General features: G+C 45.2%; 1 protein-coding gene across 11 annotated transcripts in view; it reads left to right on the top strand.

The window, feature by feature from the left end:
* CADM1 (cell adhesion molecule 1) overlaps window positions 1-12,085 on the top strand; it is a 233,240-nt gene that overhangs the window by 191,513 nt on the left and 29,642 nt on the right. For 8 of the 11 annotated variants that reach the window (XM_039350478.1, XM_039350483.1, XM_039350480.1 and 5 more), the window contains 3 exons: window positions 5,558-5,657; window positions 7,327-7,499; window positions 11,926-12,006. In XM_039350478.1, coding sequence (XP_039206412.1) covers window positions 5,558-5,657; window positions 7,327-7,499; window positions 11,926-12,006 — 354 coding nt within the window. The remainder of the gene's footprint in view (window positions 1-5,557; window positions 5,658-7,326; window positions 7,500-11,925; window positions 12,007-12,085) is intronic. The other 3 variants (XM_039350477.1, XM_039350481.1, XM_039350482.1) reach the window with 1 other exon arrangement.

A 12,085-nucleotide genomic window follows, 5' to 3' on the forward strand; every position in this document is an offset into this window, starting at 1 on the left:
TGAGCCCCAAAGCCTGGGATGCTTAGGATGACTAAAAAGCCACGCTGATGGGAATAAAATGGGGTGGGGGTGGGGTGGGGGTTCCCTACCATCTTTGATGCCAAAATGTGCCTTGTTCCTTGAGCACATCTCATCCTCTGATCTGGGGGCTTTGTCTTTGTTGCACAGTGGCAAATTGTGCGTGCAGCTTGTGATTGGTGGCAAATGCTGAAGGGTTTGCAGTCTTTAACCAGCTAATTTAACAAGAAGTTGACAGGGTTTTTCCAAGAACAAGGAAGGGAATGCATTTTGAAGGTTATTTAGCAAATCCAGGCCTAATCTCCAGATTGAAATATCTATTACTTTGTGAGGGAATAAGGGAATTGATACAGATTTGTGCCTGGGAGTGAAGAGGATTCAATTTTTAGTTTTATCTGAACTCTGTGAATAATGCCAAACTATTTGCTTTGTTTTTGTGTCTTCCTTGCCCTTCTTGACTACTGCTCCCCAGCATCCTTCAGGGGATGATGGGCTCAAGACTGCCCCAAAGCATTTCTGTGCCTGAAATGGCTCTAATGTCCCTTCCACCATCATTGACCCATTTGGTCTGGTTGAGGTCCAGCTGCTTTGCTTGTTCTCCTGCCCTGCTTGGATCGCTTCTCTAGCCCATCATTCCCTGCCTCATTTCTTCCATGATTTGCAGCTCTGGGGCTGCCACCCATGAGGGTTGGAAGAGCTATGCCTTACACATGTTGTGGCCTAGGAGTTCAGCTGCTTCTGCTATCAAGATAGGAGGGAAGGATCAGTCAAGCTTCAGTTTCACAAGTAGCGGGAACAGCCAAATGTTTTCTTCAACCTGGTTTATCATTACTAAGTGACTGTGTATCATAACTTCTGAGTGTTGCGGAGAAGAAAATATTGGACACAGTGTCTAGATGCAAACAAGCTGCCTTTGGAGCCCAGAAAGGTAGGTTTGCTGGATTTCCAGAGGTCACTGGGACATAAATGCAGTCTTCGTCCAGATTTCAGAGGATATGTATTGATCTTCTGTGTGGGGTGTCACTTGCTAGCAGTGTATGAGTTACAAAACATGTTGCCTACTCATAAAAGTGAACTTGGCCTTGGATGTGTCTCCAAATGTTTCCAGTTGTGGGGGCATCTCATTTGGGGTTGTTCTGTTTCCCGATGAAGGTATTTAGGTGTGTCATTTCCATCCCGTTGAAAAGCAGCTTTCTAGTTCTCAGACTTTGACAAGAGAAATAGGCTAATTCACTGAAATCTAGTTGAAAGCCCAAGTGAGTTCAGTTGATCAGCTGTGGGTTGAGACAGAGGTTCCAGAATGTAATGTCCTACATTGTGGAAAGCTGATTTTATAGATGGGGAGAGATTTTGTAGTTATTGGACTTGCTCCGTGTCCCAACTACAAGAGAGCCCACATGAGCAAAGCCCCCCATGGAGCCCCCCAGTTCCAGTGCAAGATACAGTGTGGTGCATTTGATCAGAAACTACCACAGATCCAAAGACATGGGATCATGCTGGACTTTGATCTTTTTGAGTAGGTCAGTGTTTATTCCTCCAGACCCTGTTGAAATACACCCTAGAATACTGAGGAGCTCTTAGGACCTTTGTCTGTTAACTCTGAGGAAACCTGGAGAATTGGGATGTGCCAGACAGCTGGGAAAGAGCCAATGCAATCGCCTCTCCAAGAAAGAAAGAGCATCCTGTTATTATCAACCAGTGAACTCAACATCAATACCTAGAAAGATGTTAGAGCAAATAATAAAGCAGGCCATTTGTAAGCATCTTGAAGATAATGCCATTATTGCTGAGAGTCAGCAAGGTTTTGTCAAAAGCAGGCCATGTGAGACAAATCTGGTCTCCTTCTTTGACAAGGGAGCTTCTTTATTGGAAAAGGGGAAGGCAGTGGGATAATCTACCTCAATATCAGCAAAGTTTCCACATGACATTCTCATTGACAAACTGCTAAAGTCTGTTTTAGATAGCACAGCACTAATATGGATCCATGCCTGACTGGCTAAATGCAACCAGGGCATCAAGGAGCGGAGGACGTGGCCTACAAGGAAGGCCGGAGACACTGAGAGGTTCATTCTGGAGAAAAGGGGCCTAAGGGGTATCATCAGGGTGCAGGTCCTCATGAGGACGCCAAAGGGAAGATAATGAGGAATTATTTTTCATTGTTACAAAAGTAGGACGAATAAGGAGTGCAAATTACAGATACCTAGATTTCATTTAAATATAATGAAAATATTTTTGTCAGTAAGATCTGTGCAATAATTGAACTGTCTATCTGTGGAGGTTTGGGGTTCTCCGTCCTTAAGGCTTTTCAGAAGAGGTTGCACATCACGGATGGTTGACTTGGTTTTTATCCATGTTGCAGGGATTGGACCAGAGGATCCTTGGAATCTTTTCTAATGCTGCAATTCTTTTATTCTGTGACATGCATCATTAAAACTGATTTTCTCTCATGAAAAGATTGTGCTAATACTCAGTTTTGCTTGCTGTACCCTCCACTTTCAGTGTTGTTGATTGTGCTTTTTCACAAACTCATTTTTTTACAGCTCTGAGTTCCTCAGTGGTCTTCCTTTCATGCTGGGAGATTCTTCAGTTTCTGATTTTGTTTCATGCTAATAATTCTGTTATTCTAGGAGGATGAGGAGGATGGCTTAATCTTTACTATCTCTGTTCTATGCCCTTTGGGGAAAAAAACCCCTTTGATTTTGTTGCTATTGATCCCACACTTTTGTAAAAAAATCCTTTCAGGTCAGGATGTCTCCTGTTTCCTCTGGATGCTTCCCTTCCTGTTCTTCCTATTATGTAGAATGTGTGTGTGGTTTTAATCTCAAAATCAAAACTATTGATTTATTAGGTTTACTAGATTTATACCAGCTGCTATCCACAGACGCCCACTGGTTAATGATAGCCCAACGTCAATCAACAGTACAATAATACTACTATTTAAACTGTATTTTTGCTCTTCATTTTTCCTTATTAATTGCATCTTGACCCATTTTTTCCATTAATAAGCATTGCCAAACTATACTGTTCCCATTAATTCCATCTACAGTAGCCTCTCTTCCCTTATGTCATCCTTGCAAGTCTATTAAAATAGCTTTCTCCAGTTTTTCCTGTTCCTATTTAAAATCCTTTTTTCTAGATACTCAGTGTGCAACAATTATCATGCCTCTCTGTTTTATTTATTTATTTTTCCTTTGCTAGTTGCCTTTCTGCTTTTCCTGTGTAGTTTAAGATCCTGTTCATTTCTGATTTCTCCCTGGTTTCCTCGTCAGTCTTTCTTGTTTTTGGGGGAGAGCTGATTGCTCATTAAACCAGCGTGGATCTCCCACAGTTTTCTTTTCTTATCCATGAAACTCTGCCCTAGCTGATACTTATTTAATTGATTCCCTTCATTTTTTTTTTCCACAAATGTCTAAAGAGTCACTTACTCCAATTTGCTCTCCTCCTCCTCTGGTTTTAGGGTTTTCTTAAAAATTGACTTTCTTTCTCAGTCCAAGTGTATCAGTGCCTGCTTTTCTGGAACAGAACGAGGGGATCCTTGAGTATTTCAGAGCTAACACTGGGTTCCCCTGCCTTCCAAGACTTTTTTCGTGTGACTTGCAGTGGGACCAGTAGGAGACTCTGAGTCCCAGGTGAAAAGGGGGCAAGGGCAGGTGAAAGGGGGAGGGGAGTGGGGCTGATGGGAATTTCAGATTTGGGTTATGTTACAATGAGAGGTCCAGATACTCTCTCATTCTGACCTGGTTGTACAACTTTTGGTGGTTGTGTCAGTGGAGTCCAACGCTTTCCCTCCAGCAGTGTCAAAAGAGCAGCCCCTTCCTTGCTTCTGGAAAAGCTGTGGGTTGTGTTGTATTTGTGCATGTGCATTACGTGCCTACTTTGCATTATGTTGTGTTACCTTTTACTTATCTATCTTAAATGATACCGTCAACTTCATAATAGCATTTTCAAATTATAACCACTGACAGAGGGGAAGGAGGGGCGATGTGAGTCTGTTACAGAGAAAATGAGTTTTATGGCATGAGATGCTGATGCAGTAATAAATTTGTGACTCTTTTAAGGTGTAGCACATTCTCCTCTCCTCTTGCTTTTTTTAAAACTTGTGTGTGTCACACTATAGAATTTGCGAATGGTGATGCTTAAGACACCTTGTTAAGCTATTTGCTTATAGGATAATTGGAAACCTTACACTTCGTTATAATTCAGTTGTGATGTTAGTATCGTCCTCTCATTATGAGGATTGAGTTGAAGACTCCTTATCTGATCAATTATGGGCCAGGATCTGCTCCAACTCTCCGTCTTTAGGTTTTGCAAAGTGATCCAACTTCATTGACACTGCCACCAGGATAGAAAATGTGGTCGCTAAAAGTGTTTTGCATTTAATTGTGAATGTCTCTGTGTTTGTCTTTTAATCTGTACATGTCTGTCCCTAACCTGGCTTGTATCCCAGGATTTGTAAGGAATACAAATAACCAGAATCTAACATGTTTCTTTATTATTGGCCATTCCTAAAATTACAGTAGGTGCTGATTCAGTGTGTCCAGTGCAAACAACCAGATCTACACGTGAAGAGTTCAATTAGCTACATGATTGCTCAAGCCTATGACACAGGAATCTTCCCAGACTGGTGGCTTTTATTTGGGCCAGACTAGATAAGATTCAATGGCATTCAAGGGGAATCAGTTACCTTTTTGTGCCTACACAAGGATTCCAGACTAATTCTCTGTTTGACTCCTCCTCCTGGTTTGGCCAGTCTTTGTCTCTCCCCTAAAATGTCCATGGCAAGGAAGAGATGATCTTCCTCTGAAGGTGTCCTGGTGACGTTGGGTATTGCATCTGTGCTGTGGTTTTTGGTTTAGGGCAACCGTCTCCATAACTGCTATTCTCCTACAGGGTCTTTCCAAAGGATTCCCAGATTCTCTGCCTGGGTGTAAAATGCTTTCATCCCCTTGCGGCTTTGGGGGAGTTGAGAATTTCCTTGGCTCTTGCAGAAACCGGAGCGTCGCTCAGCCTTCTCCTTCTCGTCAAATGCTCCCACAAGAGCCCAGCCTATTAATTTGCCACCGCATAAAGGATTGCTGGCCCATAAAATATGATGCATGATAAAAGGTATCAATTCTGAACACCGCAAATCTGCCTTTTCACCACAGCGTGAAGGCAAATGAGTTTCCTTTAGCTCGAATGAGTTCAGAGATAAACTTTAATTTAACAAAATTTCTTTTTGCAAGAATCAGGGGGAGCCTCTGCCTTGGTGTGCAGGTTTCTTATCAACATGTGAGGTTTGGAGCTTATTAGTCAACTTAATTTGGGGAAATGCCAGGATAATTTGCAGATCAAAAAGTCCAGTCGAGGGGCAAACGGCAAGCGGCAGTAAGCACTTGACAATTTTTTTCTGCAGGACCTGTCTTTTTAAAGAATTAACCAAATGAGCCATTTGCTTGGTGTCTTTTTGTAATGGGGTGATTCATTCATTCATTCGTTCATTCATTCTTATTTTTTTTCCTCTCTTTTTCATTGTCTGTGTTGTGTCTTTGATGTGCAGATAAGCCTGAAGTACAAGTTTTGCAGAATTCTCCTCCGCAGCCGCTCACAAGGGAAGGAGACCTGCTTGAACTCCTGTGCCAAGTCAAAGGGAAACCAGAGTAAGTGAGGCTCTGACATGGGGGTTGGCTTGCTGTGACAGAGCAGGACCTCTCTTGAGTTGCTGTGTGGCCAAACTCCCTTCTGGCTTGCCACCCTCTGGCAGTTGTCCCTTCTTGAACCCCCCGTCTCTCGGCCTCTTCTCTATCCTGCTCCTCGCACTGGTCTTTGTGGCCATCAGGCAGTGGAGGTACCAAAATGGCATCTGTGGTTGAAGCAGGTGCCATCCACCATCCCACTTGAGGCAGCTGGTGGCCTTCAGTCATTGTAGAGTAGAGAAGCTGCCGGCGTGTCTCCAGAAAGACAGGATGTGAGCGGAAGACCCTGGATCTCTGCTGGGCTGCAGAAAGACTGGGATATGCCACCTACTTGAACATGGTAGGCATGGAATTATAGGAGAGAAAGATCCCTTCTCACCCATACTAAGTACTTCATATTTGTCAGGTTTTCATTTCCCTAAGCCCCCAAATCCCTAAATGGAAGATGCTAATAAGCTGTTGCAAAAATTGAAGCATTATAGCAGTTTTTCAGTAGCTTTTTATATCCAGGCTCTTAAGAGCCATTTCTGAACAGGAATGTGATAAAATCTTTTTGCAGAGCATTAGTGCAGAAGAAACGACAAATATTTTGAGCAAGGAAAGGGTTCTTTGTAGGCTGGGTGTTACTTACTATTAATTCTTTACAACTCACAGCTTTTGCATCTGAGCCTTCCTTTTTCAGTCTCTCAAATGAATTAACCAGAACAGAGATATCTCTAATCCAGTGTTTCTCACCCTTTGCAGCTTTAAGATGTGTGGACTTGAAGTCTGTACATTTTAAAGGTGCCAAGGTTAAAAAACCTCACTCTCTAATCGATATGTTCCTGGTTGGGCCAGTTCAGCTAGAAGTCTCGTGTGCACACGCACACACATACACACACACCAGCAAATCCATTATGTTCCACCATGCATTCAAATCTAAAACTGACACGCAGCGATTCTGTTCAGTGGAGCTGTCTTGCAAGGAAAGGTGCACTGGACAGAAGAGACACATTGCGCTAGGTAAAATCTTTCGGCTTCGTTTCTCTTTTGTATTTATTTCTTTTTTTAATTTCCCCTCCTGTTGGCTTGGCTTGGTTGCATGCTTCTGAGTTTTGCTTTTGAGTGTTGTATTTTGCAGTGTTGTCTTTCCTGTTCTCTGTGATATATTCTAATTTATTCATTGTGTGGAACCCATCACACATTGTGGCTTAACGTTAATATTTACTCTTCCTATGAAGGAATAAGAGAGAAACAGATTGCTATCTTGGCAATTACATTCCAGGTGCCCAGAGTAATTCAGAAAGCCATAAGATTTACCACTGATTTATGTAGTGGTTGGGTTATGTCTGACTTGAAAGAAAATGCTCAGCTTCTGGCTTGGACAGATCAGGGACTGGAAATCATTTCAACCTCCCCCCCCCCCCAGTGTGCTTTTCTGTTTATGATTAGCTGATTCCTTCGGGCGGAGACAGTTTTGACTTTCTTTCTTTCTTTCTTTCTTTCTTTCTTTCTTTCTTTCTTTCTTTCTTTCTTTCTTTCTTTCTTCTCTCAGACAGACTCATTGGGGCTGGAGTTTATGCTCGCAGGGATGGGGGAGCCGCGTGGCCCGGGAAGGTCTTTCACGATGTTCTTCTTTGGGTCTTCTTCTCAGGCCTGTTGATGTGACGTGGTTAAGAGTCGACGATGAGATGCCCCAGCACGTTTTGGTGTCAGGGTCAAACCTCCACATTGACAGCCTAAACAAAAGCGATAACGGCACATACCGTTGTGAGGCTTCCAATCAAGTGGGGACGGCCTTTTCTGATTACACGCTTTATGTATACGGTACGTGAGACCAGCGCACCTTTCTTCCAGATGCCTTAATGCAGAATTGCTCTCGAGGTCTTTGGGGAGGGGGCGTGGTGTCGGCAAACGAGCCCCCTTTTGCTCTGGTCAGCTGCCCTCCTTGGACCCAGGCCCAGCATGAGCGTACTGTAAAGAAAGCATAACTGGAACGAAGCTGGTTAGCTTCTCATTCCTTCCTTCCTTCCTTCCTCCTCCTGACTCCGAGGTCGTCTTCTTCTGGCACCGAGTAGACCAGTCCTGCCCTTACAATTTTGTCTGCGGAAGGAGCAGTCCCAAACCAGGAAGGGAAAATGCTTTGGCTGGACGAGTTCAGCCACGTCCCCACTCATATTCTATTTGAGCTGTGTGAACTGTGAAGAAAAACGGGGGATTTTTGTTTTAGTGTTTTAACCAGGGCTCCTCAGATCATCAGCTGAGAATGCCACTGGTGCATAGTCTAGGGCAGGGGTAGGCAACCTTGGCTATTTTATGACTTGTGGACTTCAACTCCCAGAATTCCTGCTAGACTACGTCCTTTCCTTGGACCAGGCCTTCAAGTTGGGCATCAGCAGCAGCAATAAACTCAGCCCCTGAACAGAACCAGGGATCTGCTTGCAAATGGGTTCAACCCTGTTGAGAGTTTGAGGGGTTGAAAGCCACGGCAGCCAGCCAAGAGGGCAGATGGACTCCAAAGCTCCAAAATGAAAGCAGCCATGGCATCCCTGAATGGCAGCGGCTGTTGTCAGAAGTCCCGTTCAGTGAAATATCACTATGGAATCTCAGGGATTTAGTTGACAGAGCCAGCTCAGCAGGAAACATGAAAGCTTAGGTAATTGAGTGGAGGCATTACAAGCATCCTTCCTCCCCCCCCCCTTTGAACTCTTCCCTCCCCACGCCTGCCCTGGCCCCCCAGCGGTGCTCCCTGCAAGTATTTTATCTTTGTACTGATTCACACTGAAGCCTCCTCTGTGCTTCAAGCCAAGGCACCAAGGGCCGAGTCCCAGGTTGTTCCTCTTAGGGGTCAAGTAGAAAGCTTCCATCAGTCAACCAATTGCAAAGTTTTTTTCCTCCCAGAATAAATAGGGCTAATCATTAAATATTGTCTTTAATCAGAATAAGTGTGTGCTTAAAGAAAATGGGTGAGAAACATAGAGACACCACTTTATAGAGAGAAGTTACTTGATTGCAGGTGTGAACAGGTTGATATCTTGGCTAGTGGTGCCACGTTTTGGAAAGCTGGCAGCATTTTGACATAGTCTGCCCTCTGGTTTCTCTGAGGAACCTTTACAGTGGGTTTTTTTAAAAAAAACAAAAACAAAAACACCTCTCCTTCCTGTATGATTGAGCTTACTGGTGTTCTCCAGCTTTCCCAATGAAACAAAGGGCACTGGCTGATCCACAATCAGTGTTCAGGAGTGGACACTGGTTGGGCTAAGAAGAGCAAGAAGAAGCACAGATTGGAAGAGGGGATTCTTCTCACAGAGTTGGGCCCCCTCTTCTTTTAAGAGGCAAATGGAATTGTTATTCCTGCCCAAGTTGATGCCTCTCACGGGAGCTGAACAGATGCTATCCTTCCTGTGGTTCCTATGTAAAAATGAGGCAAGCAGTTGTTGAATCCCAGAGGAATTGGTAACTAGATGGAGCCCTGCTTAAGTTTCCAGAAGAGTCTCCTGGTCTGCTCTCTTGCATCTAAAACATACTAGACCAGCACTGGTCTCCCTTCACTAGAAGTCAAGCTTGGACTCCAAACCCAAATCTTCTCTTTTTAGCAGAACCCTTCCTGGTTGAGGGCCAGCTGGGCAGAAGTTGACAGGCCTGGCATATTCGAATGTGATCAGCATCCCTGATCTCTCCAAACAGTGACAGGTCAGGTCAGCTACCCCAAACTGGTGCTTGACGCATTGGCTGGAAGTTGTGTTCTCTAGACTTTCCGGCCAAGTTGGCTGCTTCTGGCCAAATTTGTTTTCACATGGAGAAGTCAGAGGTCCTGGACCTCAAGACATCTCAGTACTTTTTCCCTTTCATCTTTCTCTGTGCTTGACCAGCTGTATAGAATAAATATATTTCACTTTTTTTTGAGTAGGAAAACACCCTTTCCTAATCTTGCAAGAGGATATGATTTCCTTGATGATCTCCTGTATCAGAGCATGGATCAAAATGGCCCCAAGCGACAGGCTGTAGAGAACCTTGTTCACTGAACAAGGAAGGTCCTTATGACCTTTTATGCTGCTGCCAGTTGCGTGTGAGAGGTAACAAGCTGGTGTTGTGTTTATCCCCTGGACTCACACACAGGGGGTAAATTTTCCTGGCCTCCTTTCCATTCTGGAAAATTGTGGCCTTCATCACGGAGGAGGCAGAGAATCTCTGGTCCTGGTGCACCTATCCCACTGCAGTCTCCAAACTCATCCTCCACCACAAACCACCCGGATGCTGTTTATGTGCAAAGGAGCTGTGACCTGGAGCAGCAGCATGGCTTCAGAGACCGCCACCATCTTGCTGCGGACGAATGTGGCCATCTTCTAAAATGAATCTTGGCACATTTGTGTGGGAGCTGAGTTCATGGACGTAGGAGAAATAGATAAAGTGAGAGCCTCTTTCTTGATCCAGGATCAAACACAAGAGGACCACCTGTGCTGTGCCCCGCTGTGGGGCATCCAGAGGCTTTGGAGGCTGATTGCTGGAGTCAGATCAAGCCGGGTAGCTTCTCTGAAACTGAACTCCAGGAACAAAGCAATTTGTTCCGCTGCCATTGCCTTCCCAGATGGTCCAGTCCTTTAATTCGGTGCCCAAAAGGCCTCTCTTGCCTGGCGTCTGCTGAAGGGGTCTCTGGAGGGTTGGGTAGCCGAGCGTTGCTTCCTCAGCAGCCCCGCATCCCAGCCATATCTACTCCCTCCTGAAGAAGTTGGGCCAAGCACACAATAAAGGTGAAACACTTAATTCAAGTTTGGATTTATTAATTAGAAAATCCAAGAGCTCTCTTGAAGATAAAAGAGTAGTAGATGTGTCAGTGATGAGAAGTTTGACATGCTTAAGATAAAATTTGAAATCAAAAGCCTCTGAATCGTTTCAAGCTCCATTACTGATGATTCATTCCCAAGTTCAAAGTCGGGTCTTGTGTTTAACACATTCAGTTTGATCATTTGGGCAGCGATATGTGGCGCTTCCTCTCTCTCCCTCCAGTATCTCATCTCCCTCTCCTCCCTTCTGTCCTCCCTCTAGCAAGTCAAGAGGCCACCAGTTCTTTGCAAACGTTGAGTGCTCTTAGGAGAGATTGCAGCTGGCATTATAGGCCAGTGATGGCGAACCTTTTAGAAACTGATTGCCCAAAGACCACCCCACCCCCACCCTGCCTGCCACCCTGTGCCCCGCCTGCCCGCAGGGCCACCTGCCTCCACGCCCCACTGCAACAGATCGCCCAGGCGGCTCAGCAGCGCTATGGGGGCCACACCCTCCATCCGCGCCCTGCAGCAGCATCTGTGCATGATGGAGTGTGACGACGGAGTCTTGTCCCCGCTACCTGGCTGCCATGTCCTTGGCTGCGCTGCTCTCCACGGTCGCACCCAGGGGTGGTCAGAAAGGAAAAGGGGAGAATCCCCCTTTATTTCACCCATTGGAGTATGAAATGTACTAACCAGAAGAAAAATGCATGAATCCTGGGCTGGGTCTGAATATTTATAAGTCCCAAAGACATGGACTTTATGTTAAAAGAAATCTCGCTAAAATCTTCCATGCATCCAACTTGATATTTAGTCGTGACATTCTCGTTCCCTTTTGTATTTATTACCGGCTTAGAAGTAGTTTTATATCCTGCTGGGATGGCTTGATGGAGGGGGGAAGCTTCTGGAGGAAGCAAAGAGGAAGAGGCACAGACTTATTTGGTGTTGATATTTGATCTGTTAAACGCAGCGGGGGTTTCTCTGCCCGCACCCCCCCCCACACACACACACACGCCTGGCCCCTCTTTTTCAGATGTCAAAGCACCAGCTGAAGAAACCAAAACACACAAGGATTTAATATGGTTCATAAATGGTGCAAATAGCTCTCCTTCCTGTGGGGAACATGCAACTTCAGTGGGGTTTTCTCTGGTGGGTTCTGGAGGGGGGTCCTCCCCGTGCCATTCCGTGTGGCCTTGCATCTGTAACTAATTTTCTGTTCCATCTCCTCTCCATTCACCCGCCCAGCTCCCTATCCTGGGGGGGAGGGGTGGGGAGGAGGAGGCTAACTGTGGTTGGATCTCACCCACCCCAAGCAAGAGGGGCATCACCCTGGGGCCACCATCAGTGACGGCAGGACTGAGCCAAGCTGTTAACCATCATCTTTTCGTTTGGCTTCTTTGTTAATTTGTTGACCATTTTTGTGTTTTGCTCATTTCTTTTTAATTTGCTTTTTTTCTTTTTTTTTTCTTTGTTTATGTGTTTTTATCTAGATCTTCCCACAACTCTCCCTCCCACCACCTCCCTTTCTACCATCACCACCATCTCCACCATCTCCACCACCATCGCCGCAGGTACAGTACCTTCACAAGCCCTCCGGGTCAAAGCCCAAAGATGTGTTTGGCTTTACCTAAAGGGAGGGGGGCTGGAGAT

This window comes from Crotalus tigris, unplaced genomic scaffold, assembly GCF_016545835.1.
Source record: "Crotalus tigris isolate CLP2741 ecotype Arizona unplaced genomic scaffold, ASM1654583v1 scf7180000018340.3345759, whole genome shotgun sequence".
Lineage (NCBI taxonomy): Eukaryota > Metazoa > Chordata > Lepidosauria > Squamata > Viperidae > Crotalus > Crotalus tigris.